General features: G+C 41.8%; 1 protein-coding gene across 2 annotated transcripts in view; it reads left to right on the top strand.

Moving 5' to 3' along the window:
- Window positions 1–13,907: 13,907 nt before the first annotated feature.
- CRIM1 (cysteine rich transmembrane BMP regulator 1) overlaps window positions 13,908–26,631 on the top strand; it is a 173,826-nt gene continuing 161,102 nt past the window's right edge. Inside the window, exon 1 of one of the 2 annotated variants that reach the window (XM_085055220.1) lies at window positions 13,908–14,634. In XM_085055220.1, the coding sequence (XP_084911346.1) occupies window positions 14,283–14,634 (352 nt within the window). In that variant the 5' untranslated portion in view covers window positions 13,908–14,282. The remainder of the gene's footprint in view (window positions 14,635–26,631) is intronic. The other variant, XM_085055219.1, reaches the window with a different exon arrangement.

Genomic DNA, 26,631 nt, shown 5'->3' on the forward strand with positions numbered 1-26,631 from the left:
CAGTAGTTGGTGGCTGGCAAAGACATGAAACATCTGGGTTCAATGTTGTGCTTTAATGCAAAGTGGAAGTGTCCCCACCTGAAGAGACTGAGTGTCGCTGTTGAGCCACTAGCAGAGAAAAGGACCTAAGTTCTCAGTGTCGCAAGAAAGAGCGTTTATTATTTTGATTTCAATATATATAGACTTTTCAGAGGTCGCCCAGATTGGTCAGCCATAAACCTCCCCCCAGGCCTGATTGGCCAGGCCTGAACTGTCCAAATCTCAAGACCCTGTTTTAAAAAACATCCAAACTTTATCTTTGTTTATAAAACACAGCGGAATGTTCTCACGAGAAAGACCTGTGCTAGCCACAACTGAGCATCTTCCCAGAGTCATCTATGCTGTACTGTGGCCACGCTGCTCAGGAAGGAGGATAATTCAGATTCAAGTCCTCTCAGGTAGAGAAAGGATCTCAACCTCTCCCCCCACTCCTGGGCTGTCTGATATGAAGAAAAGCCCTGACAGTAATACCACCAGGAATCTAATTTTCCATCTGGCTAACTTTTATCAGTGTGCGCCTAGAAACTGAAATACTTTAGAAATGGCAAACTAATGACTAAAAGCTACCAATATATGTAAGCTTTGGAGAATCAAAATTAAGATTTCCCCAGTCTGGATGAATTGGGTTCCATTCAATTTTCTGGATTTTAATCTTGGTGACAAGAAATAAAAATATTCAAATGGCCTTATTGTCTGTGTAATTGCTTTGACAGCTGAATAAAAAATCGCCACAAACCAAAACCCAAAAATAAACAGAAAAAAACCACCAAGAAACCACCTCAGAGTCTTTGCCCCCCAAGCAAGGTTCTTTGTGTAATGCAGCAGAAATGAGTGTCACCCTTCAAAGACAAACTCTTTCAGACTGTGTTGAATAATTAATTTTCTGTTTTCTGACTGAATTTCATAACAGTTGATTGGCTTGTCAAGAATCCATGTGATCATGTAGACCACATTTGGATACATGTAAAGTTGTTCAGCTTTCTCATCTGCGTTGCTGGGGTATAAAAATTGCCTCATTATCTGTTAGATTTCCAGCTGACTTTTGTGATGGAGGTGAATGGTCACTGAGACACAGTATTATCATTGCTGCCATACCTCCTGTGCTTTAAAAGATGTTATTACTGCATTTGGTGCTGTTTGCTTTTGTATAAAATGAAGAGACTTGAGCTAAAAACGTCATCTGTTGAGCACATATGCTTCTATTTCCAAGAATCTGGATAATTTAATTATATTATCTGTTACAAAATGTTCTTCATACAAAAGGTGGTATTTGAACAAATTATTTTAATTAATACTGAATTTTAATGCATGTCATAAAATGTCAATTCTTCCCAGACAGAATATGCTCTTGTTGACTGATGCGATATGGGTAAATTCAAGTAAAATGATAATTTAGTCTATTAACTACCACTTCTGCCAACTGGCAACATTCACTTTCAACCATTTTTTGTATGTGTTTGCTGCCAGAGGATGCTGTATACCAGAACTTACCTTCAGCCTCTTTTCTGAGTTACTGTTCTTGCCTCATTTACTACTAGATCCTTTGCCTATTGCCTCCATTTCTTTACTAAGGTTACACTTTTAGATAGTACTTCAAATAATTCCTAAAATCTTTGGGTGAACATATATAACATAACAGAGTTAAACATGAAGGGAGCTCTGTTAAATACCCAAAATACAGGAATCCTTTTCAAAGTTTTTTATAAATTCAGTTTTGATTTTATAGGACTGTGTGACTAGAGGTACCTGCAATTCTGTGAAATCTGTAGAAAATGTGTGCTTTTAAACTTGCCTATCAAAATCCCTTTATAACAGTCTACATTTATGAGAAAAGTAGAAAGAGGAAGAGGAGAAGAGAGAAGAGAGAAGAGGGGAAGGGGAAGGGGAAGGGGAAGGGGAAGGGGAAGGGGAAGGGGAAGGGGAAGAAAGAAAAGTGAAAGAAAAGTGAAAGAAAAGAAAAGAAAAGAGAAGAGAAGAGAAGAGAAGAGAAGAGAAGAGAAGAGAAGAGAAGAGAAGAGAAGAGAAGAGAAATTAAAGCCAGGGTGCTAAAGAAGACTGAGGCTGAATATTCACAGAGGTGAGAAGTCTTGCAGCTACAAAGGCACCTTAATATAGCTCCTTTAAATGTCCAAATTTCATTGCTTAACACACGCATATATTTCTGCATCTTACAGAAATTTTGCTTGTATTTAGTAAGGCTTTCCTTAGGCCACAGCAGAGGTCCAGCTAAAGAAGGATTTGCAGGTGTTGTCTCCAAAGGTCCCACTATCTGACAGATGAGACTAGGGACCAGTGGTACCCCAAAGTGTGAAGGTTGCTGTACTACCCAAACAGGACAAAATTGCCAGGTACTAACTTCCCTGTCACATCTTGCTCATATGATGCAACAATATCCAATCCTCCTCTTCCACCACCGCCACTCACTTCCTTCATTGGCTTTAATTACATTTAAAGCAAAACAGAGTTTAAAATAACATGCAGTTGTGACAGAAAATCACCATTTCAGAAGTTCAGCATTTGTTAGTGGCCCCTAGAAATTACCTAATTTTCTTTATATTAGGTTGAGATTATATTTATTTGTGTTGATGGTTTTTCAGGTTTGAGTTTGGCCACTTCAATGTGACTTTTAAAGATACTGGTGATTTTTTTGCTATTCTAACAATAGTAATAAAGAGAAAGGAAGTGTTCTGCACAGAGTGTAGCTGAGGAATAAATAGAAAAATACATCAAAATGGATTCCTAGGACTACCAAAGAACCCTTTCTCTTCACCAAACATATTGACAGCTTCTGATTTCCTTCAGGTTTTATCCAGCAGTAAAGGTCATCAATAACCTGTCCCAACTGACAGAAACTACCAACACATGGTAGAACTTGAGCTTTCATCTCACTCATCTGAAATACATGTCGCAACAGGTGACAGCAGTTATCTGCCCTGTCCCCAAATTGTTGAAAAAGCTCATTTTATAGCCCTAGTGCATCTTGGTATTGATTGCAACGAATGAAAGCTCTGAACTATAAAACACAGGAAAGTGATTGAGAAAAGAGACAGAAATAAAATGGTATTTTGGAATGGGAAGTTTTGCAAAACACAGAGCTCCTGATTTCTCTGAATTGAGCTCCAAACAGTAATTTCACACAATATGGTTGCAATGTAATTAAGTATTTCCATATTAGCTAAGTACTTTGTAGGGAGCTCCCAGGAAGTGAAAAATCAGCTGTGTCTGCTTCTCAATGTTTTTAAATACAATGCCTAAGAAGAATCTGAGATCAAGCAAACACTATTCCTCAATGAATATTTTCCCCAGCAGAAGGTTTAAATAGAGAGACACACTTTGGCATTTAAAGGAATATAATCTAAAGGACAACTGTCAGGTTTAACCTTTTACATGTCACGACTGTTAAATGGATGAGACTATTGATAGACAAATGTATAACAGAAAAAGAACAACTAAAAAAATTAACCTGTAATAGCTTATAAGATAAGAAATAGTAACTAATGTCTTGTGCACATCTGAAAAATTCAGATATCCTGATAATATTCTATGTGCTGACTCTTCCTGGGTAAGTACTCTTGTTTGCTATTTATTCTACATATGCTATCAATATTGTCATGGTTACAGTCCGCCTAAATTATTAATACATATGTATGAAAATTCTGAGACTAGTTAGATTTAAAATGAAAGTAAGCATTCCAGATTTTCACATTGCTCCTCTGCCTACAAAAATAAAAAAAAAGGCAAAGTTCAGAAGAAAGGAGAAATCAGAATCACCCGAATCATAGTTGAATAAAGATACATGTATTTCACATAAGTAATTATTAGGCAGAACTTTATGAAGTTAATGAGAGCATTTTTACCAGCTTTACTAGGTATTCTGTCCTTTAGTTATGTGCATAAAGTTCTTGTAATGGAATGTTAGCTTCAGTGGGTTTTAGGAGTGAGCCAAATTAAGATTTTTCTACTGAAAATATGTTCATCAGACAGTTATAGTTAAACCAAACTCATTTTGTCTCTCCTAGGCTTTAAATCTCCCTTACTAAAAATTGCATTTAAATAGCAAGAAGACAAAGCATTGAATATAAACTGTCTGTTTGAATTATTCATGGTGATCTGGAAAAATTAATTGATACAGAGAGAACAATGGATGTTCAAGGAGTATTCCTTTTGATAATTTTCACTTTTATTTGCCTATTTTGTAAAATAAAAATAAAAAATCCTTTTCTTATAACAAATGTAAAATATCAAAGGTATTATGAAATAATTTGTAATATAAATACCCAGGTGGACTTGAAATACTGCCTACTGCATAATTACAATTTCTTTAAGCTTGAGGTAAAGAATTAAAAATACCTTATCTTTTTCATATTTTAAAAGGTTTATTGCATCTGAAATTTTTTATATTGAGAATGAATACCCACAGAATTAATAGAATTTTAAAGGGTGCATTTTTATAGTTTGCTCATATTCATTCAAAAAGGTTCTCTGTAAAACGTATGATCTAAACCCATAGATCCCATAGATAAGCATCACTTAAGCTGAATAAAGGACCATGCTTTCTTGTATAAGCAAAAGCAAAACAAAGCAAAGCAAAGAAACAAAAAACCCACCAAAGGTGTAATTTGAGAGATAAGAAAACATTTTTTAAAAAAAGATGTGTTGGTACTTCAATCTGCTGAAACTAATATGGGATGACCAAGGAGAGGAAGGTGATTCAAGATGCTTTTGCTCTGGCTTGATGCTGGATATAAAAACTGAATTCTGTAGAGAGGGCATGGACTTTTTTACATCCCATTGCCAGCTGTTCCCAGTCTCTTTCGTGTTAGTCAGGGGAAATGTGAATTCTTGTCCTGTTCCTGATCACCTGCTCAGGTTCTTGAGACAGTATCAGTGGTTTTACCCTCATAAAATCTACTACAAAGAGTAGTATGTCAACGGGACTGGAACACCACTGTAGTCTCAGTCTGACCACAAGGTCCAGCTGAAGGATGAGAAAAACATTTTCAAAATGCAAGTCAGTATGGTGACACTGCTGCACTTTCCCAAGATGGACTGTAGCTAAGACAGAGAGTGAAAAAGCTGTATATGGCCTGTACAATAGTCACAAGTGTGATCTGCTTGCTGCTTACAAATCCACTAATGAAAAATCACCTGTAGAACCAAATCAACTGGACAGTAAAAAACACCTTTTTACTCTACTCTGCATTGCTGTGAAGAGTTAAGCAGACACAGCTTAAGAGCAAATCTTTCTCCTTATTAGTGAGTAAGAAAACTCTAAGAGCTTAATTGTCATAAGGTAATAGGAGCCCTGTAGCAGCATTTCTGGTAGAATGCAAAGATTAGCTTGTGAGAATTGATTAACTTTTTTTTCAAATTTGTAACCTAAACTCTCTGTATCTTCTCATCTGCAGAAAAACAAAAAAAAAATTAATAATAAAAAAGGAGAAAAAAGGAAAATAAACAGCCAAGCACTCAAGAGAATACATTAATTACATTAAACTTTACAAAGTCTTTTATAAGTAAACTCACTATCATGAGTTAAAGCATGCTAAAATCTACCTATGTGTTCTAGAGCCTAGTTGCCCTGGGAGCAGGTTATAAAAGGCTGTAATCAGCTGTGGGGGCTAGACCAACTAACTAGGAAAGGAGATGGTAATTGTTACTTTAACATAATCCCACAAAGAAGGCATCTCCTAGAAGTTGGAGGTCTGCTTCAGCTCGAAAGCAATGGTGACCTGAACATTTAATGAGAGAAGCCCTTCTGATTTAAAAGGGATGGCATAGTAAGCCATTGATGTTAATCCCCTATACATTAAGAGGGAAAGACTGGGAGAAAAATATTGATAATGTCTTGGGGTTTCCTTCTTTTATTGTTAGGAAGTGATAGAATTTGAAATATCTAGGAAACTGTTAATATATTGTAAGTTCCTACCAATTGTAGGATGCTATTCCCCATAACTCCATCCAACCCATCCATCTTCCTGGTCTGAGAAAACTTTTCTTGTCTGCCTGTTCTCTATGAGTCTGAACTAATCAAACTATCCTTCTTCCCATCTTATTGCTGAGACTTCTCTGCTCCTCAGGGCTTATTTCCTCTCACCATCATTTTTCATGTGAAATGATAATTTGTGAGGCAGAAATGTTTTGAGAAGCAGGAGATGCTGTGTTCTTTTCCTAACTGCATCACTGCCCCTGTTACAAGCAAGTAATCTTACCTTTCTGCTTGTTTCCTTAACTGCCATCCAAGTCTCTAAACTTAAGATTCCAAGGTCACACTTGAACAGATAGATGCTGTTCAAAACACTGAGTATACACCGACATACATTTGCTACTTTCAGCCAAGCCTGAGCAGGAAATCTGAACATGTCTTCCTGCAGACTGAAAGAAAAGGTGTATGAACTTGCATGATGTTGAGGATCTCCTGATGCAGGATGAGTGTATTAACATTTGTAGAAGCCTACAACAAAACCCAGACTTGCAACATCTCTCAGGGTGCATAGCAATTTATATATGAATCACCATAGTTCTAATTTTATACAGAAGAAAAAGCAGGAATAAGCAAATAGTTATTGCTAATATACTGAAATCAGCCATGGAAGGCCAATTTGTAGCATGACATGAATCAAAAATATTACCAAAAAAAAAAAAAAAAAAGCCCAACAAAAACCCAGTAATGAACAAGGCTTAAGTATCCTTGGAAAAAAAAATACAAAAACTAGCACAGATCAAACAATTGTTATGGATGCTTACCTATACTACCTTGTTCTCTCACTGTAACCATACCCCACTAACTTCAGACATATGGACTTTGCAAATGGTATCTAAGCTGTACTTGGTTCTAACCAAGATATTAAAAAGCTGAGTAGTTAGACTGTCTGCTAATTATCCATCAAGAGAAATAAAGAAGCTCAAACAATTAATTGAAATACACATTTACTTTTGAAAAATGTCTCTGCTTTACTCTCATAAGCAACATTATCTTCCTAGGATTAATGGAGGAACCAGTGAAATCTGATTCCCTCAACATACTTGGTCGATACCAGAAGACAAACTTCTTAATTTGGCATACATGAAGTAGCTGTAATCAGAATAGCCTTTCACATTGTCCTAAACATTTTTGCCAACCCACATCATCATCCACAGAAATTGTGAAGACATGAGTAGAAGCAAGTCAGTAGGGAGGCCAGTTATATTTATCAGAATTAAAATCTAGAAAAAGATAAAAAAAAACGCTGCTGTGATTTCTTGGAATGAAAGCTTCTATCCAGCCTTAATAAAGACAAGAAAAATAGTTTTAATTTGCTAAGTAAGTAATGGGGCATGTTGAGATTGTGGTAATAACCCCTGGCATCTGTGAGTTCCAGCCAGAATACACAATGGTGTCTGCAAAAGTTATAGAAACATTGTCAGGAAAGTCACAGGGGATTGTATAGCCCTCTTGCATAAAGCAGGATCAGTTATAGTTGCCTCTCAATCAACTGCTGATGGCTTGTCTGGGTTATGGACAACTCATACTGCAAGCCCAGAGACTCCTGAAAGGCTCCGCATGAGCCAGCTCACATCTGTGAGCAGGAGAGTTGTGTTGGCAGGACACTGACACACTGATGTGCTCCACACCTGCCGGGTCCCCACCCTCTGCAGTCACCATTGTCACCAGATCTCTCTTTTCCCCACTGATTTCTCATGGAGTGATCCCAAAGACCATCTTGCATTCATCCTGTACTTCCTGGGGTTCGAAGTAGGGTTATGTTTCAGGTGTTTTTTTTCTTTCCCCTTTCAGGTTACTCTTAAAAATCAAGAGCTGACTAGCCCAACATGTATGAATGTACCCAATTAAGTGAAATTTCTTGAACACAGAAGATATACTTCAGGGATGTTTTATAGGTATAATACTCCTAGAAGAAGAGAAAAGGGAGATCCTCATTATCATTGATGTTGTCATTATAAATCTTTTTTCAATGGTTGCCACTCATTCAACAACCTTCCTTTCAGCATTTGATTGAGCTGAAAACCAATGAGGACAAGGCATTTTGCCCCTATTTGAATCAGTCATTTGACGAGTTTCAAGCTCAGACAAGTTTTGATGAGTTTGAACTGAAATAGAGAGTATTACAGCTGGGCCCTGACTTACCTTGAATAAGCAGCTACCCACCAGCTTTGTCTGTACCCACCAGCTTTAGCCCTTCTGCTTTTCCTTCAAGAGCTCAAAACTATGTTCAGAATAGGAAGTACCTTGCCTAGAATGCTATGAACTTTCCATGGACCTACTAAGCTAGGGGATTAGCTATGACAAACCCTAGTTCACATCCAGTGTATTCCTGATCCTATCTGATTTCATCTATTTTATACTGCAGTTATTGATACACGGCAGATTGCAGTGAAATAAACACAGTATTTTCAGATTTATATTTTAACATTTTAAATCTTATCAGTATGCAGCACTATGAGGAGGATTGTGGATGCTGATCTAATCCACCTACTTTTCTGGTGGCCAGATTTTCTGTAATAAAAATGCAAATAATCCCTAGAATGACTTACCAGTTTAAAAGACTTCTACTTTTCTTCTGTAAACGGACAGCAAATTGTATTTCCTTGCTAAGTATGCTTATTTGTTAAGAATATTTTCTTCATGCTAAAGTAGCTAAATCCAACGTGACCTTGAGTATGATCAATTTAAATACAACACTGCATTTCTAGATATAGCAGTAATTTCTCCCAATATGTTTCTGGTACATATCCTTAAATAGATATTGACTGCCTAGTTCCTTAACCTTGCAATTTTAAAGTTATATACTCTAACATGTTAAGGCCTAAATAAATCCTTGGGTGGAATGCACAATTTCATTGACTTAAGTGCAAATTGAAGAACTACACCTGTAAATGGCCAGCCCTATTCATTTATAGCTTATTTATTTATAATTTGTAATAATATATAGCTTCTAAATTTGAGAAAAAACATTCACAAGTAAATTAGTCATGGAACTGTGTTTTAAAATTGCTTATGCAGTTGCTCCGAGGCCATTAAAAAGGCAGATACTTTTACTTCTATGTTCCACATGAGGAATCAAAGATATATTAGGGAAAAGCTACAAAAACTGCCTGTTAGGTATTCCAGACTTAAATTTTGAACTACTGAGATGTCCCAAGCTAAGGATTCAACTGAGAGGAAAAGCTTGTATGGCTAAAAAACACTCCAGAGACTTCCTGATGGGATATTTATTTCTTATGAAATGGTTCAAAACAATTCATACAAAGATTGTTTCTATTAAAATGAACTCTCATATTCATTTGCTCACTTTCCCACCATTTTCCATTTAAGGGTTTTGAAACACCTTGCAGGTACTAATGTAATAAGCCCATGATATTTCTGTGAAGATGAAAGAAATTATTCTCATGAGGTTTAGACTGATTCAGCACTGCTTGTATTAGTGGCAGGTTTCATCTTGATCCTTTTTCTTTTCTTGTAGTAGAGATTGCTCATGTGTATAACCTGTTTATGAAAGAGTTTATGTCAAGAGACTGCTACAAAGGAGACATAAATGATCTTAATGAAGTAAAGAATAAAAAAGAAATTTAATGTGCAACAAAGACACAATGAGGTACAGAATAGAAACAAAACATTTGTGTAGGAAAAAAAGACAACTTTGGTATCAAAAGCACCAATGTTCCCAAATTCAGATATATATATATGGAGTTACCAGCATATATCAACACTATGGAAACAGCCTTTTGAATTGAAATGGGGACATTTTGATATTTTATTTAGTAATGGGGGGCAGGGGGAGGGAGATGTTTTTATTTTTGGTAGTATTAATGTTATCTTCAACCATGTAATAAAATGAAATAATTTCAGTTATAATTATTGTGAATTTCAGACTTACAGGAGATTTATGCTGAACATGTATTTTTCACATGGGGAGATTTACCAGTAGGAAGGCTAGTAAGCACAGAACTGAAGAATCAGTGAAGGGAATATCAGTTTTCTCATATGACTGTGTAGTTTCCAAAAGCTCCGCATTCCATGATGACTAAGAAAGCTGTACAGCTCCACTCAGTTACTGCTGCAACTTCATCCAGCCTAGATGTGGCTTCAATACAACACTAACATTACAGGAAAACAAGCCCAGGAAATTTCAGGCTGCTACAGCCTGTTTATCAGAATGCTTTTCTTCCTCCCACAGTTGTACTCAGCAGTATTTACTAACCTGTTTCTAGGGGAAATAAGGAGTTGGGTTTCACCTCAGTAGCTGAATCCACTTACTCCTAAGCTATTTGGATCAGTAGGGCCCTTAATAAATCAAGAAGCAGGTAGGAGCAGGCATAAGTGAATTTCCCGGTAAGGATCCATCACTGATTCTTTGCTAGGGAAAGCAGGGATATTATCTTTCTCTGTAAAGTCATCAGATACCAGATTTTCTGATTTCCAAGGAGTGCCTCATTGTCCCTATGGACTCTTCTCAGGTTTGGGGCAAGAGAATTCTCTACCTTTCCTGTTGAATCTGTGCCACTGTGCAATGAAGTTTTTAGATTCCTGGGGCCAGAAAAGGAAAACACAAGAATAAGCATGAACAGTTTGTGACTTGTACCTAAAGGGCAACGCCTAAGGAGAAAAGAACCCTAAATTTTGGTCCTTGTTCCATACATATTTCTGTATTTTCCTCTCTTACATGCAGCTATCACAGGATAAAAGTGTATGAAGCAGGGTACTAATCCTGTTCACAGCTGAAGCCTCTCTCACTTGGCAGTCAGCTCAAAAGTTTGCTCTCTTTTTCTCAGGGCCCTATAACATTCTTATCTAAGCTGTCCACAGCTTTCCTCTTCATCTGTTTTTGTACTGCTTCTAGATCTTCTTTGTTCATTCCCACACAAGCAAACAGGCACAGTAGCTCCAGTGAATTCATTGTGCGTTGAATATACTGTACATCAGTACAGTACATGATGGGTAGGTCTGGCATGTCTGGGAAATATTGAATTGCCTGAGCATGCAATCCAACATGTCTGGGATTTCCATGCTGGCTATGTTCATAAGTCCTGGAAAAATGCCTATGTATTTTTTATAGACCAGTTCATATTTTCACATGAGGGGATTAATACATTGTAATCAGTTCACTTTTCATCTTTTGATAAACTAAGCCTATTAAATTCAAGCCTCTGACCACGTATTGTATGGTGCAGCATCCTCCCTAGCACTGAAATCACTATTGTGATTCCTTTCTGCACTATCTCAGGTTTGTGAACAGTGTTTTAAAAATACAGTCCCAGGAACTGTATGCCTCATTCAAAAAGCAATCTCAGCGATGCTACACATAGAAAGCAAAACACCTTCATCCACCTCATCAGTAAAATACATGACCAAAAGGCAGTGTTTCCAGGTTGTAGGAAACAGAATATTTTTACAAACTACTCTAATCCAAATCACAGCGGGTTTTTGGTGGAAACTTCTGGTGACTCAAAAGTACTCTGACCCCTGCAGGTGCTTCGGCAAACTGACACGAGAGGGCTGAGGATGAGGGGAGGAAGAATTTGCATTTTTGAGGAAACGGCACAAAACTACTTGCTTGGTGCCTTGGTTCACCCGGGAGTATCGTCCATTTACTGTGACATTCAGAGTTTGAGGTCTTGTCTAATATGACCTTCAGGGTACTTTCCTGACCTACTGCTTTCCAGAATTCAGGAACACGCAATGTTTTTGGTTGTTCTCAAATGTATACATTGGGTTTGTTTATACCAAAACACAGTGCATTTAACAAGACCAGATTTTCATTTACTTTCCAAGTCTGTTAAAAAATGTATCACAGTATTACATCAAATACCCAGTAAATTGCTGTTTGTCCATTCGGTGTTGAGATATGTCAGCTGAATGCCCCTAATCCATGTAATGTATGCTGTATCAAGTGTTTTATCACAATAGGGTTTCACTGAAAAGCAGACCAATGTCTTGCAAACTATTGAGACTAATGAAAACATTGTAGCTCTTGAAAAATATCTCCTACGATTTAGTTTAAGTTCTAAATGGATCACAATACAGCCTGCTATTCTGCTATAATAAAACCATTATTATTTTTAAAAATAGAAAAATATGGCAAATGCTTTCTTTCAGACAAATATGGAAATGTTTTATTTTTCAACATCATATTACATGGCTGCACTGTTTCCTTTACCAGTGGGCCTCTGCTAGCAATAGGGAATCTTTGCTACCAGTAGGTATTTTGGCTGGAGTCAACAACGGTGAATTACAGGGTTTTTAAAACTCATCTAAAAGGTACACTAGTGCTGACAAAGCCTTACGCTATAGTCTCGTCTCTTCCTGGTGACAACTTTGCATTGCCAGTTTGGAGCTTTGCTCTTCCATAGCAACTTCTCAGTTGACATGAGAACTGGTTCTTTCTGCCAAAGTGGACAGGTGTGTGGGACTGGAGAATATGTAGAAACCATACCTTGGCCTCTCTGTAATAACCTCTATTAAGGTTCTAGACCCTCCCTCCCAAATTGCTGGCACCGGTACACGCAACCCAAGCCTTCCCAGGCTCAGCACCCTGCAGCTGACACAACCCACTTGCGGAGCCAATGTCTTCATACTCTGGTCGACCAGAGCTCCGGCATTCCTGATCGCGGGGACGCATCGTTCCCAAAGGTGCCATCGCACCTTGGGCTGGGCAGGACACGGCAGCGGCAGGTCCGGCTCCGAGATTATACCCAGGGGCTGCCCTGTGCGGCCAACTACCTCCTGTTTCCCTGCCGTCTCCTCCGCCCGGTCGCTGCCTCACGCGGTTGCCGAGCGCAGGCAAGGCGGCATTTTGACACGGGGCAACACCGCTCCTTTTGGTTTCTCTCCCGCCGCCCCCTCGCCCCGGCTCGGGTCAGACAGGCACCTCCGGCCGGCCGCACTCCGCCGGAGCGAGCGCCGCGCCGAGCGCTGCCGCCTGCCGGCCTTGCCGGGCCAGCGCCACAGCGCCGCCGCACCTCCCGCCGCCGCTCCGGGCCGTCCTTGGCCCGCGCAACCCCAGCGCACCCGGCGGCGGCAGGGCCGCGGCCGTCTGGCCGGCTCTGGGCAACGAGGGCAGCCGCTCGGGAGGGAAGACCGGCCGGCAGCCGCGGGCGCCTCTTGCCCCTGTGCCGACGAAGAGCAGCAGGCGGCCCGGGGCCGGCTTACGGTGCCTAGGTCGGCGGGCGAGCGGCGGCAGCGCCGCTTGTTTATGAGCGGGCGGAGGGGCGGCCCGGGATAGCGCTGCGCCGCCGCTAGAGCGGGACAGCCCCTACCGCCCCCGCGGAGCGGGTCCGCCGCGGCTCCTCCGCACCCGCGGGCCACCTGGGCGCGCCCGGGAGCGGGGCTGCGGGAACGGGGCGGGGCGGGCAGCGACCGGCTCTCCTCTCCCGGGGAGAGAGAGAGGGCGCCGGGGCTGAGAGGGCGCGGAGCCGCTCCCCGTCCGGATCCCCGCGCCCCTCGACGGAGCAGGCGGAGGAAAAGAAGGAAGCTCTCGCCGCCGCCGCCGGGGAGGCCCCATTCGCGAGTCCCCGCAGCATCGCCCTGCTGGGGCTGAGCCCTTCGCGGGGCCCTCTCCCTCCCCGCCCCCGGTGTCCCCCGGGCCGCCGCCAGCGCGTCCCCGCGGTCTGGCGCCGCCGCCTCGCTCCGCTCCGCGCCCGGAGCCCCGGGAGGGGGAGGGGAGGTGCAGGGGGAGGCGGAGGCGGCGGCCGCCGTGGGGCCCAGGCTGCTCCTCGCCTCCGCTGCGCCTCTTCCAGCCCAGGATCTGGGGCTGGGGGGCGCGGGAGGGAAAGGGGCGGGCCAGCCTCGGCGGCGCCCAATGGGAGAGGCGCGGCCGGGCTCGGGGGGCGGGGCGAAGGCGAGCGTCGCCCAATGGGGGCAGGGCAGAGGGCGCACTTGGAGCGGGGCGAGTGCGAGGCAGGAGGCGAGTCGGGACTCGGGACGCGAGGGGGACAGAGCCAGCAGCCGCCGCAGCCGCGCTCCCTGCCGCTCGCTCGCACGGACGGCGCCGCGGAACCGGGAGCCGGCGGGCCGGGGACGAACGGACTGAGGGACGCCGCTTCCCGGAGGGGGCAGCGGGCGGAGCCGCCGCCCGGAGGAGAAGTTTGGTTGAAGCGGCCGCCGCCGCCGAGAGAGGAAACTTTCCTCGGGGGGCCGGAGGCGGGGGCGGCGGGAAGGAGCCGCGGCACGCTCGGGTCCGCCGCCCGGCGAGGGGGCTTCCGAGAGGCTCCCCCCCGGCCCAGGCCGGGCTGCGGCGGCTGGGATGTACCTGGCAGCGGTCTCGGCGGGGAGGAGACGCCCGGGCGGAGACGGCGGCTGGCACCTGGCGGCCGCGGGGTGGCTGTTCCTGCTGGCCCTGCTGCTGGGCGAGTCGGGGACGCGTGCTCTCGTCTGCTTACCCTGCGACGAATCCAAATGCGAAGAACCGAAGAGCTGCCCCGGTAGCATCGTGCTGGGGATCTGCGGTTGCTGTTTCATGTGCGCTCGGCAGCGGAACGAGAGCTGCGGGGGAGTCTATGGTCTGCACGGGGCTTGCGACCGGGGCTTGCGCTGTGTCATCCGACCGCCGCTCAACGGGGACTCCATCACCGAGTACGAAGTGGGCGTCTGCGAAGGTGAGAGGCGGCGGGACACCATCCATCCCTCCATCCATTCCCTGGGGTGGGGGTACCCGGTGGGCGGCGGGAAGGGAAGGAAGGCGCACCTAAGACGTCTTAGGCGCCGGTGCGCCCTCCTTCCCTTCCAGCCGCCCGCCTGTCCCATCTGCGAGCGTGTCTTTTTAACCTTCCCTGCTTAAAATACCCCACAAACTCCTGCTTAGAAGTTTTGCCCTTAATTTTCTTACCGTAAACTTTAAGGTTCTACCAATTCTCCCTTCTTGTAGCGTGCCATTGGTTTGCTAATAGCTTATAGGAGGTACTGATGCCCAACTAAAATGCCTTGGTAGAGGACTCGGGAAGGGTCTGGCAGCTGGAGATCGGCGGAGGTCCGTCGTACACACATGATGCCTGTTCCGGATTCCCCCCTGTGTAAGGAAACAACAGAGACTGATCATCTGTTACAAAGTTTTCTTTCCTGTTCCTGTCACTTAATATCTCTCTGCCTGTGCTGCTCGGCATATAATGATAAGGGGTGTCTTTTTCCCTGCTGGAGCATCAAGAGGGTGGGGGAAATACCCACGGCAGAACTCCTCTTAAAGTCACTTCAGCTTCCTGCCGTCTGCCTGGGAGGTGCTGAATTGGTATGAAATGCAAAAGGCGTTCAACCCCTTCAGTTTTTTATCTATCAGAGCTCCCAAGATTTTTTTTTAATATATATGTTATAATTTAACGAAAGGCCAGAGGCCAATTTTTAGTCTTCCCTTCTGTTGTACCTCCAATTCCCTTTTCCCCCAAGTTGAGGGAAAACATGGCGCTGTAAAGAGATTACAAATAAGCACTAGTTTGGGATATGTATAAATGTATATGTGACTCGGAGCGGGAGCTTCGACAATTCTGGAAGGGAGACGGAGGTGGTCTCCTCTCGGCGGGTAGAGGGCAGTAGAAAGTCCAGAGAGCTGGTGAGGCAGCATCTGTCCAAAAAACTTGCATTTAGAATGATGCGCTATTTTAAGAAAGCTAAACCCGGTCATTTTTAGTGGGCAGCTGACCTTTGTCCTGGCGCTCATTATTAGTTTAAAACTCCATTTGCCTCCGTGACAAATAAATTGCAAACCACAGCAGGGCAGGGCAGTGTGTCCCGCCTGTGCTACAGCCAATGCCATCAGCCTCGGGAGCTGATGCTTGGGCAGGACGAGTTCCAGATTAAAAACTGCATTGTTAAACGTTTAAAAATGGCCCTAAACTATTTTGAAGACCTTGGCTGAGACTATGTTGCTGAATATGTACGTTGCTGTAGTCTCTTATTTTTAATATGCATTGGAAAAGTTTTTGTAAACAGAAAAGTACAAGCAAAGGCACTTTAAAAACTTATCTGGTTTTGGAGGAGTTTCTCTTGCCGTGTGTTTTCTAGTAAAAGCTGTGCTAAAACAGCTTCCCGCCTTCTCGATGGTTAAAGGAACTAAAAGCCTGCAGTCATTAAAGGCCTCAATGTTCCAATTCCCTTACTGTATCACAGTATGGACATCTCTGGCAGTTTAGGAGTATTTCATTCCTTTGAAGTGATGCAATCTGTACGTTGCTGTAGTTCAGCTCATAACACGTCCCATCTACTGTTGAAAATAGTATGAAGCATTTGTTGGCAAGATTGTGTTTCAATTAGTGTTGTGGTTAGAAACTAGTTCCAGCTGTCCCTATAGGAATAGTCCTAGGGGAGGAAGATAAAGAGGAGGGAGATAACAATCTATTAACTATAACTAAGGGAGATAAGCTAAAATAAGAAAATTAATAGGTAAGTTATCTATTTAATGTTCATTCTCATAAATGAAAAGCAACCAAGCTGAACTGTCAGCCTAATAAATAGTCCTGGAATACCTATTAGTGAATTGTCAGGAAACTGCCTCATTCTAAGGAACAGAAGTAATATGTTGTTCTTCACTGTGCATGTTTTGCACATGAGGTGGCAGCAAGGATAAAAGGGTACTGATTGTACTGCCTCTGATCACTAATATGAGGTGAAATAGCTGTGTTTTTTTGATTGTGATGACCTAAACAGTTGTGCAGTTTACAGGCACACATGCAACAGGCTAGGCTGGTGATGCCTGTTGTGAGTGGTATTAAGCCATGCCTGTATCCATTAACAGAATAAAGACTGTGCTTTTCTGTTGTCTTATACTGGGAGGGCAAGCCCTTTGCTTCCCCAGTCCAGGGAGGAGGAAATGGCAGAGTATTACAGAGCTTTGTGAGTAGAAATTCATGTTTTTACTCTCCTTCCTGTCTCTAGCCTTTTCTTTCATTGCAATTTTTTACACTGAAATGACCCCTACTGGCTACAGTTATAAGCATGTTTTTTTGTATCACTTTTTTGAAGCCTCAGCAGTGTCTTTTTTCAGAATATCAATGCATGCTAGGCTACAGAAGACTTTGAGAGCTGGAATAGCAACAGGTAGAAATACCTGCCTACTAACTCAGTTTTAGCATTTAACACACTTGACATAAATGAGTTCCATAACACCTGACAGAGAAGTCCCTGGGGCACCTGTTACTGGTAGCTTCTGCTTCTGGAATTACAAATGGACTGTTCTTTGTTACAGCACTGTTTATTAATAGAATCTGTTGCTAATCCTGAGGGGTTTTTTTTTCTTTATCCTTCTAAAACCCAAAGGAAGTTCTCATTCATCTCACCACCTTAACTGTTCATGTCTCAAAGCAGTTCTAATGATCCATTTGTGTCATTATCCTGAAGTGGGTAGACGCCTTTCCCGAATGCATTTGTATTCTTATAACTATTAATTCTGAGGTCCTGGTTCTGATAGCTACACCTCCCGAAGGGCATTCTTGAGAGACTTTGCACACCTTCAGCCTCTGTTGACTTCACAGCATCCTTTACATGGGTTTGCTGGATTGGCTCAATGAGGTGTTGAGAGCCTGCAGCCTCTTCCAAAGACTCTTAGGACTGAGAAATTTTGAATGCAAAGCAGGAACTGCCCTTGATCTCTGCTTTTGAAGGTAGTCCTGGAGCCACCACTGAGTTAGACTGAAGTTCTCCAGAAACACCTTAGCCTTGGCTTCTGCAGCTGGGCAGGGTTCTTGCTTTTCAGGGGATCAGAGAGCCTTGAAAAAGCTCTGCCAGAGAAGTTAGGTCACTCTGTGAAGGCATTTCTTGAGATGACTCTCTTGTCTATTTCCATGCTTCCCTGGTTTCTGGTGCTATTAGATAAAGAGGCTTAGATTGCTGTGCTAAACTATTCAAAGTCATGTCAATAGCAAATAATATAACACTGAAAAATGAGCTGAAATTATTTTTAAATGTATAATAGAAACAAGTTTTTGTGATATATTTGAAATGCATAGTTAACAAAACTGCTAGTCTCATGGTGTTCTTTGTTTCTCTTTATAATATACTTCCTTATGAATTAGCCTCTAGGTAGACATTGAAAGAAGGTATCACTGTGCCACTAGCTTAACAATAATATATTTTATTTTGTTTTGGTTTGTTGGCTTAGTTTTAGCAAGCTTTGGGTATGTTTTTTGCTTTAGTTGTTGGTTGGGGTTTGTGGGGTTTCTTTTTTTTTTTTGTTTGTTTGTTTTGCTGGGGGGTACAGTTATTGCAGTATGCTTTTTGCTTGCTGTAGGTAATTTAAGGCTTGTCTTGAGCTCTTGAGGCTTGTCTGCCTAGTGCATGACTTCTGAACTGCAGGTCTCTTGGGACCAGGAGAAGGTTACTGTAGCAGATTTTAGGCAAGTGTTGGGAAGTATGTGTGTTAATCTCCGAGGATGATGGCAGAAGTTTGCCTTACTGTGGCTAGTCTAGTCTTTTTTACTGAACTGCATCTTTTTGGGAATTTGGAGCATTGCAGGCTGTCTGACTCCTTGTTGAGGCAAGCTGGAAGAAGTTGGATGTATCCATTGTCACACTCCACACTATTAAATCTGCCTGGTTTTCCTCCCTGAGAAATATATAAGGGCACAGTGTATGGTATGTAACTGAAGCTTAGTGACGCTGGAGCTGATGAGAAGAATTTAAACCTTGAAAGCCTAGCTTTTGTTTCAAAATTTGAAAGAGGAAAGCTAAGCTTGGTTTTTTTGTTTTGTTCAGGCATTGGTTTACATGTGTGCCAATGGAATTCTTCCCTGCTTTACTGAAGAATGAAGTATTTTTATCATAAGTAGTGCTGATGCTTGTAACTTCTGCAGCTAGTACCCTTTGGAAAGCCTTGTTTTCAGTTGTTTTCAGTCCTGTGCTCTCTAGTGGCTCAATGGACACAAAGCCTTCAACTTGATGCTCTGTCTCCAGTCAGATTGCTATACAACATGCTTGGCTTCTTGACCTTGCCAGACCCCTAAAGATCAGGCAATACTTTGCTTTCAGTACAAGTTACTGAAGTTCAAGTAGTTTGGAAGTTGCATGTGGGTAACCCAGTTGTTTACATCTGTTTGGACCAAAACAGTGCTGCCCTGATTTCTTAACTTTTTTTGTTTGGTTGGGTTTTTTCTTTATGTAGTGAATGGCTGGGGAAATGTCCCAAGTGGTTCTGATGTCCATGTGTTTGCAGAGAAATTCCTCCAGAAACATCAAGTGTTAGAACTGATGATTAGTTGGGGACTTCATCAAGTGGTGTACCAAATGGTTGTTGGTTTGAAGACAGTCAAAGTACTTCGTTCAAAGGCTGTCAGCAATCCAGACTATCAGGGAGACAAATAGAAAAATTATTCATGTTGTCAAAAAAAAAATTATCAGAAAAATTACTTAAGTGGTGAAACTGGAATGAGGAATAGTTCTTTGGTGAATATGCAGCTTCTGGTATGCTAGTCTTGATCAAATTTAGCACTCCTCCTTCCTGTCTCCCCCCCAAAAAACACTTACTAGGAGAATGCTGACTTCTTACACACAGACTGGATAATTTATAAGCTATTCCTGCTCTGTATTCCATCAATGCTGAAATCTCAACGTCAGTAAGAACATGTAACTCTGAGTGTGGCATGGAATTTGAATTGGATCAGGTGCTTATTTGACTTGGAAATGGTTTCCTCTCTGTTTCTGGGCATCGTGTTTCAATTTTAGAAATTACTTCGTTCCAGTATTTCAATGAAAATTAAGTGGAAAAGTCTAACAGATATGATGCAGGAATTGGTAGGGTTTTGCTGTTGTGGATCAGCACAGTTTAAAACTAGAAATCTCACTGTGAATAGGCTGGATTACTAAATTTTTCAACCTCATTTTTCAGCCTCTGTAAAAGGAATATTCTCTTTTCATTTATTTTTAATTTTTAAAACTTTGCATCCTCTGCTTATGTGAATTTTTCTACACAGAAGGTGATTTTTTTTTCACTATGTTCCCCAAAATCATGGTGCCTATTAAGATTTTTTTTTTTATAAACTACCTTCAAACTTGTCCCTAGGCATCTTTGCTAGTTTAAGAACCCTCTAGCTAATTCAAGGATTCTTGCATAATTGAACTTCTTGCCTGGTCCTTAGTCAACCAAAATGGCATTTCACTGACAGGCATATTATGCAATAATTAACCCATTAATATGGTTCAAAAATGCCTTCCTCTTCCCCCCTTTACTTTGTGCCCCCCTTAAGGAGTCTGCATCTCAATAAGTAAAGTTTATAGCATCTTGCAGACAGAACCAAATGTTTCTCTGTTTTAATGGATTAAATACTCTGTAGAGGTGACCTATTAAGTATCTCTTGTGACTTATAAACTACTTTCATTTGAGAATGCATTTAATCCACAGGGAATGTAAACTTGGAAATCATGAACTCAGGGTTTTGCCTGAGACTTTGAGTGGCACCGGTTGTGTCTGACAATACTGGAGTTTGGAAAATGACTGATACCAACACAGAAAACTTACGTATATGGAAAAACTTACCAACATAAACTAAGATGGGAAGATAAGTTTGCATTGAGGCTATCTAGATTAAATTCTGCCTAAGTGCAAGGATTAAAAGTAGTCCCTGGGGGGGCTCTTGTCTAAACAGATGAGTCTGGCCTTGTTTGGGACAAGTAAGCCCTTCCTAATGTTTTGAATAGAAGTAGTTCACACCTTTATCAGAGGCAATACTCAGTCCCCAGCAGCTTTTACTGGGTATACTGGGTACTTAACTTGAGAACCTGGAAATCATGTTAACACCTTATGGGTCATGAGTGTGCAAGTCTTTATTAAGACTTAATAAGAAAACGAACTGGGGAGCACAGGGTTGAGGGCAGGAGGAAAAGAACTGGCCCACAGGCATGCTCCAACTCCCATGTTCTTACTCATTTCCTAAACTTTAAGTCTTATATAGCCAGCTACTGTTAGGCTTCAGTTGTTGGTTGGGTTTTTTTTTTTTTTTGGTGAAAGATCTAGCAAGTGTAATGTTTCTGAATCCAAGAGAGCCCATTCTGGTGGGTCATTTATCCTTGAAATGAATTAAATTTCAGTGTTTTGCTACAGGCTGTGTTGTACTCTCCTCAAGATATTTTTGGAAAGGCTGGATGTGTGTGTGTAGAGGTATTTCTTCCCCTCACTGATGGGTTGTTGATAAAAAGCTGAGGTCATACTGATAATGGTGTTACACACGCTGATGTAAAATGTACTTCTTTCACAATAGAAATGCCGAACTTGATGTCTATCTTTAAGTTAGGCTTTGGAAAAAGAAAAAAGCCTTGAGGGTAATTCTAAATCCAGGCTAGAGTTTTTCCTGTAGTCTTCTATGATTAAGAAATGGGGTGCAATTCCTCTGAAACATGTTACAATTATGGTATTCAGTGGTGCTGCATTAATGACTGGGGGGAAGTGGCAAAATACTGAGTATATTGGATTTTGTACAATAGGGTGGACTGTTCTTGGTATAGGTTGCTTTGCTCATGGCTTTATTCCAGAATTTGACTTTGACAAAACTTTTCCTACTCCTGTCAGCTTTGCCTTTGCCTAGCAGCTTCAGCAAGCTGCCAGCCAACTCCTTGTTTGCAGTGAAGCTGATGCGTGCTGCTGTACATGCAGGCTGCTGAACTGTGTGGGTGCAGAGTGCAACTTGGGGGGAAAAAAAGGAAAGAAAATTGGAATTTTAGACTGCTTTGGAAAATGGTTATGAAGCTTTGACCCTTTTCTGAGGCTTTAGCAATTATTTTTGTAGAGAGTTTTCTAGAGCTAGAGGAAAAATCTGCTATGACAGCTGAAACACCGCTGTCCATGCTTGTTCTAATCAGGGGAGTACTGGCAGAGGCTTTCTCTGACCAATTAAATCCTGGGACAGAGTGTAGTATTTTCAGTCAGCTATTTACAAACAAGATACAGTTCTGGTCATAGGATTAAAATAATTTGCTGGTCTTTTTTCAGGTGTGTAAATGTGTATGGGTCAGGCTTCAAAACTCATAATTTATTATTTCAGAACGTCTTTGGGGAAGAAGCCTTGAGGAAGTACCATATACTTTTGCTGTGGGGAACCCTAAAGAGTGCAAGTCATAAAAAACCAAAAGACAAACAAAGCACACTCTTACCCCCCCAGCCACCTCCCCCTAAAAAAAAGGTGGGGAGGTGGGAGTGGGTGTGTACCTGGAGAACTAAAATATTCCAGACAGTGTGGGGAAGGGAAAACTTCAATACTTTAAGTAGTTGTCCACATGACATGCTTCACTTAACATTTCCATTTATCTCCTTGCCTTTGTCAAGACTTCTCTGGAGTTTCTGATAATTCACTGGAAAGCTGGTCTGTTTAAATACTTCCTATATTCCTTCGTATGAAATAGCTGTCTTCAGACACATGCAGAGCTGTTGCAGTGAAAATCTTTCTCACTAAACTGAGGATTTGATCACCTGGGATACATGGTATGATAAAGCAGGCAGGCAGATTGGAGACAAGCATTACATGTATGTGTTCCTGAGGTATCTAAATGTTATGGTACAGTTTTGCTTTCTAGCTTTGACTAGAAATTTTCTCAGGAAGTTGCAAAACCCTTTTGTACTGCTGTACATTCCACATGAAGATTTGGCCTTGGAAAAGGGACCCTTCCAAAAGGTGGGAAAAAAATGCTTTTTCACAAAACTCTCAGCTGTGTGTCTTACCATAAGAGTTTCTGCCGGCTCTAGTCTTTGATTCACGACTTCAGTGAAGGAATAAGTTGCAAGAGGGGAAAGGATTGAAGCCAGTATATGAGCTCAAACTCACTTCAAGGCTAGTCTTCCCTTCTGCTGCTTTTCAAGGTCTGGGGCTGTGTTTCAAGCATTCTTTAGTGGTGATTAGTCATTTCTATTGTTCAGCTCCTCCAAAACATGAATTTCCTTTCCATCGTTCTTTTTTCCTGTTCAAAGAGAAGCCAGAGCCTACTGGCAAGAAGCATTTCCTTTTTTTATTTTAGCAAGTTAGAATCCTTTCAGAGTCTCATACCATCGTAATGAATACCGCTGATTTGAAAATGCTGTTGTATACACCACTGTGCTGGATTGGTGAGGCTCAAACCTTGGGTCTAGTTTCATGAAGGAGTTTCTGAAAGGTTCCCATCCCCCTCCCAATTCCCCGAGGGCAGTACCAGTCTCAGTAAGGATTGCTTCTCTCACACCTTTAAATGCAGGATTTAAAAGGCTGCAAGAGTCTGTAAGATGTGACTTAGACAATTTCACTTTCAGATCATCACTGTATTTTATAGTGTCTTTGCTCTTTTCAGCAGCCTAAGAGCTACCTGTTATGCTTAAAAAGAGGCGGAAGTAGCTGAGTAACATGCTTCAGTTAAATGTAAATTATGGGAGTTGACTCAATCTACTCCAGTTAAATTACAGTTCAAGGGTAAGGCAGTAAACATAAGATTATTGTGGGTGAAATGCTTGTATATTAGTTTTCAACAGTGATACTTTAGTGACCGTGTGTGTTTCCTGCTGTTTTGAGTTGATGCCTTATCTTTGTAAACTGTGAAGATCAGTATAGCGTTTTCCAAACAATAGCTGATACTCATTAAATGTCCAGGAAGACAGAGAAGGGTTGGGGCAAAAAAGAGAAGTTTCTGTGGCAGGCAAAAGGAATTGAGAACTTGAAGGAAGGGAAAGCAAAAATTTAGGCAATGGAGAAGGAGTCTCTAAAAAGGTTTTTCCTTGTACTTTTAGCTTGCACCTGTTTGGAGATGATCCTTTGCCAGTGGGGACAGTGAATGTAACTATAGTGAGGTACTGTGTGCCTTAAAAGTAAGGCTCAAAGTTAGTTTCTCAGTTGCATGCTTTTCTAAAAACACATGCAGCTCTTCAGGCAAAGCAGATGAATGCTTCAGTCGTGAGCCATTGTGCCTTGCATGGTGCCGTGTTGTGGGTACTGGTATGTAGAATTTAGAATGGAAGAAGTGATGGAATGCTGCTTACCAGAGACCTATTTCTCAGACTGTTTCCCAGACTAGACCAGTTTAAGGACCTCTTGTTCAACTTGTTAATGCCTTAATCCTCTTCCCTACTTTAGATGCATGCTATGACAGGACTTGGGAGTTCAGCAACCCAGAGCAGTACATGAATTTTTAGCAAGATGAAACATTTTCTTTGCAGAAAGCAAGTAATTATATGAATGATAGAGAATAGAAAAAACTTGGAATTAATGTGAAGTCTCCCTTCTGTGGCTTCCTTTTGGTATGACAGCACAGTTAGAAGAATTAAAAAGGTATTATGTCCAAGACTTAACTTTGATCTGTGTAAATGCAGAACTGCTTTATTATCTGAAACTTTATTATCTGGAACTTGCCTGAATGAGTTGGAAAGAGTGGGGAACTGCATGTGGGCAGAAATTATTTGAAAGAGAAATGACTTTGAAGCTGTAGTTACGAACCTGCTGGGAACATTTGAACTGCTTTGAGGTTTGTGTGCAAAAAGGTACTTGAGTGACTGTATAACAAGAGTCCAGTGGCAAGTCAGGATGGCTAAAAAGTGCAGCCTTTCAATTTCTTGGCCTTACTTGATCATGCCAGAACAATGAGGTGGTAAAATCACGGCTAAAGAAAGATCAGTTTGGAGAAAAACTAATAGCTTACTTGAGCTTCTTTTCAGCTGGATTGCTTCTAAAAACTCTGTAACATTAAATACATACTTGATTTTTGTATTTTTAGGTGTCCTAGAAGTCAGCTAGGGGATAGGATGTGCATACCAAGGTTTGAGAGGCTCAGATTCTTATATTTATTGTTTGTTGGCCCTACTTGTAGAGAAATAAAGCTTTCACAAATTACTACATCTTAGTCTCTTCACATCATCCAGATTTCTTAGAGGTAGGCATGAAAGAGCAGTATCCTGAAAAGGAAGCCATAGAGAAGATCGAGAACAGGCAGGAAAATGTATACAGCCTGGGATAGTTCGTGAACTGTCCCAGGTCCCAAATCACTGGTGTATGAAAGTTTCTTTTTGGGATAGTACCTCGGACATGATGATTTTTGTGAGGAGTAGAGGCTAGGTTATATGCTTTGTACAAGATATCATTCCATTGTCATTTGAAATATTGCTGACCTCTGAAGGAGCAAGCGTGCTGTACTGGACCGCTGCTTATCTGCATCAAGGAGAGCACTGGATGCCTTTGCACCAAGTATCCAAAGTTTTGAATTGAAGTGAGATGCTGAATTCATCCCTCTAGCTCGAGTGAATGCTTTCATGTGGTTGCACCTTTCATTCCAAAGCATTTTGTTCTGCCTATATTGATGTGACTTCTGAGGGTTTTATTCTGAGTGGTAAACAATTATTCATTTAACAGGGCTTTGAAATTCTGTTCCTAAAAGACTAAATCAGCTAGGAAAAGGAGTCAGTCTGAAGTCTGCATGTAAATCAGTGCAAAGTCTAGCATGATTTTTCTAAACTAAAATAAGCTCTTGCTACATGTTTGCTCCTTTATTGATGGAAATTTTGTTTCTAAATAAACTTCTGTGAAAAGCAGGCTGGTAGAAGATGTGCTGCCTAAAACTGGATTCTTCCTGTCTGAATGTAACTTTCTTGTATCAGACCAAGTACTGAAAAATATCTTGTTTGAAGATTCACCATGTTAGAAGTGTACTCTGCACAATATTACTAAAGGATTTCTCTTCTATAGTCATAATGGCTACTGAGCTAATTTTTGAGGTGTGTGGCAGGGAAGACTTTAGGTGCATCTACTACTAGGCCTTCCTGTGTACCTCCTTTTCTGGAAACTTGTGAGAGCTGGCAGATGTGGTACCAACCACTAACCTGTCCTGGAAATCAGGGTGGGTAGTGCCACAGTGTGCAGTGCATCTGCACTGAGGTGTTCTGCCACAGGGAGGGGGCAACTGTGCTTTCTATGCCAGCTGGGTCCCACCTCTCGTGGGCTGGGCAGCTCTGGTGTGACAGGATCCTGCTGATCTGTCTGCCTTGAGGAGATCTAGTGCTGAAATACCACAGGCAAAGCAGCACAAGCACTCTAAACTGGTTTGCTAGAAAAGCAGCAGAGCATCACCATCTGTGTGTCCTTCCAGTGTGCACTGCACTGGCCTGGGAGGCACAGGGATGAGAGCTCATGTGCTGTCCCTGGGCTCCTGTCCTGCAGGGCTGCAGGAGGAGAGCTCGTGTCAGAAACAGGGAGCAACACAAACATCTCTTTAAGGCTGTTAGACTGATCTGGATGAAGCTGTGGATCCTGCTGTTACAGGGTTTGAAACAGCGAGTCTTGGACTGTAGGTGTAGCTTTTGTTCTTGTTGTTACATGGATTACTGCTGTGACTTCTAAAATACAAATTGTCCAGACTGTATTCCGGCTTCTCAAAAACAGGATGTATTATTGTTCTCCAAATTCTCATGGATTTTTTTTCGTCTGTGTGCGTGGCCTCATCACAATGAGAGTGTCCCAGGCATTATTGGAGAGGAATCTTCTTTTGAAAGAATTTTAATGGTTTCTCTTCAGGAACTTCTGCATTTCCTTTGACTTTCATTGATACAGTTTCTGTATTGAATGATAGGTTAAGCTAAGGAAAAAAAAATTACTTCCTGGGTTCAGTGACTACTCTTCTTTTGCTATTTTTATGGAGAACAGCCATGAGGTTCTCATAGAATTTCCCATCTTCAC

The sequence above is a fragment of the Lichenostomus cassidix genome, chromosome 3, assembly GCF_008360975.1.
Source record: "Lichenostomus cassidix isolate B80296 chromosome 3, HeHo_3.0, whole genome shotgun sequence".
NCBI classification, from domain to species: domain Eukaryota; kingdom Metazoa; phylum Chordata; class Aves; order Passeriformes; family Meliphagidae; genus Lichenostomus; species Lichenostomus cassidix.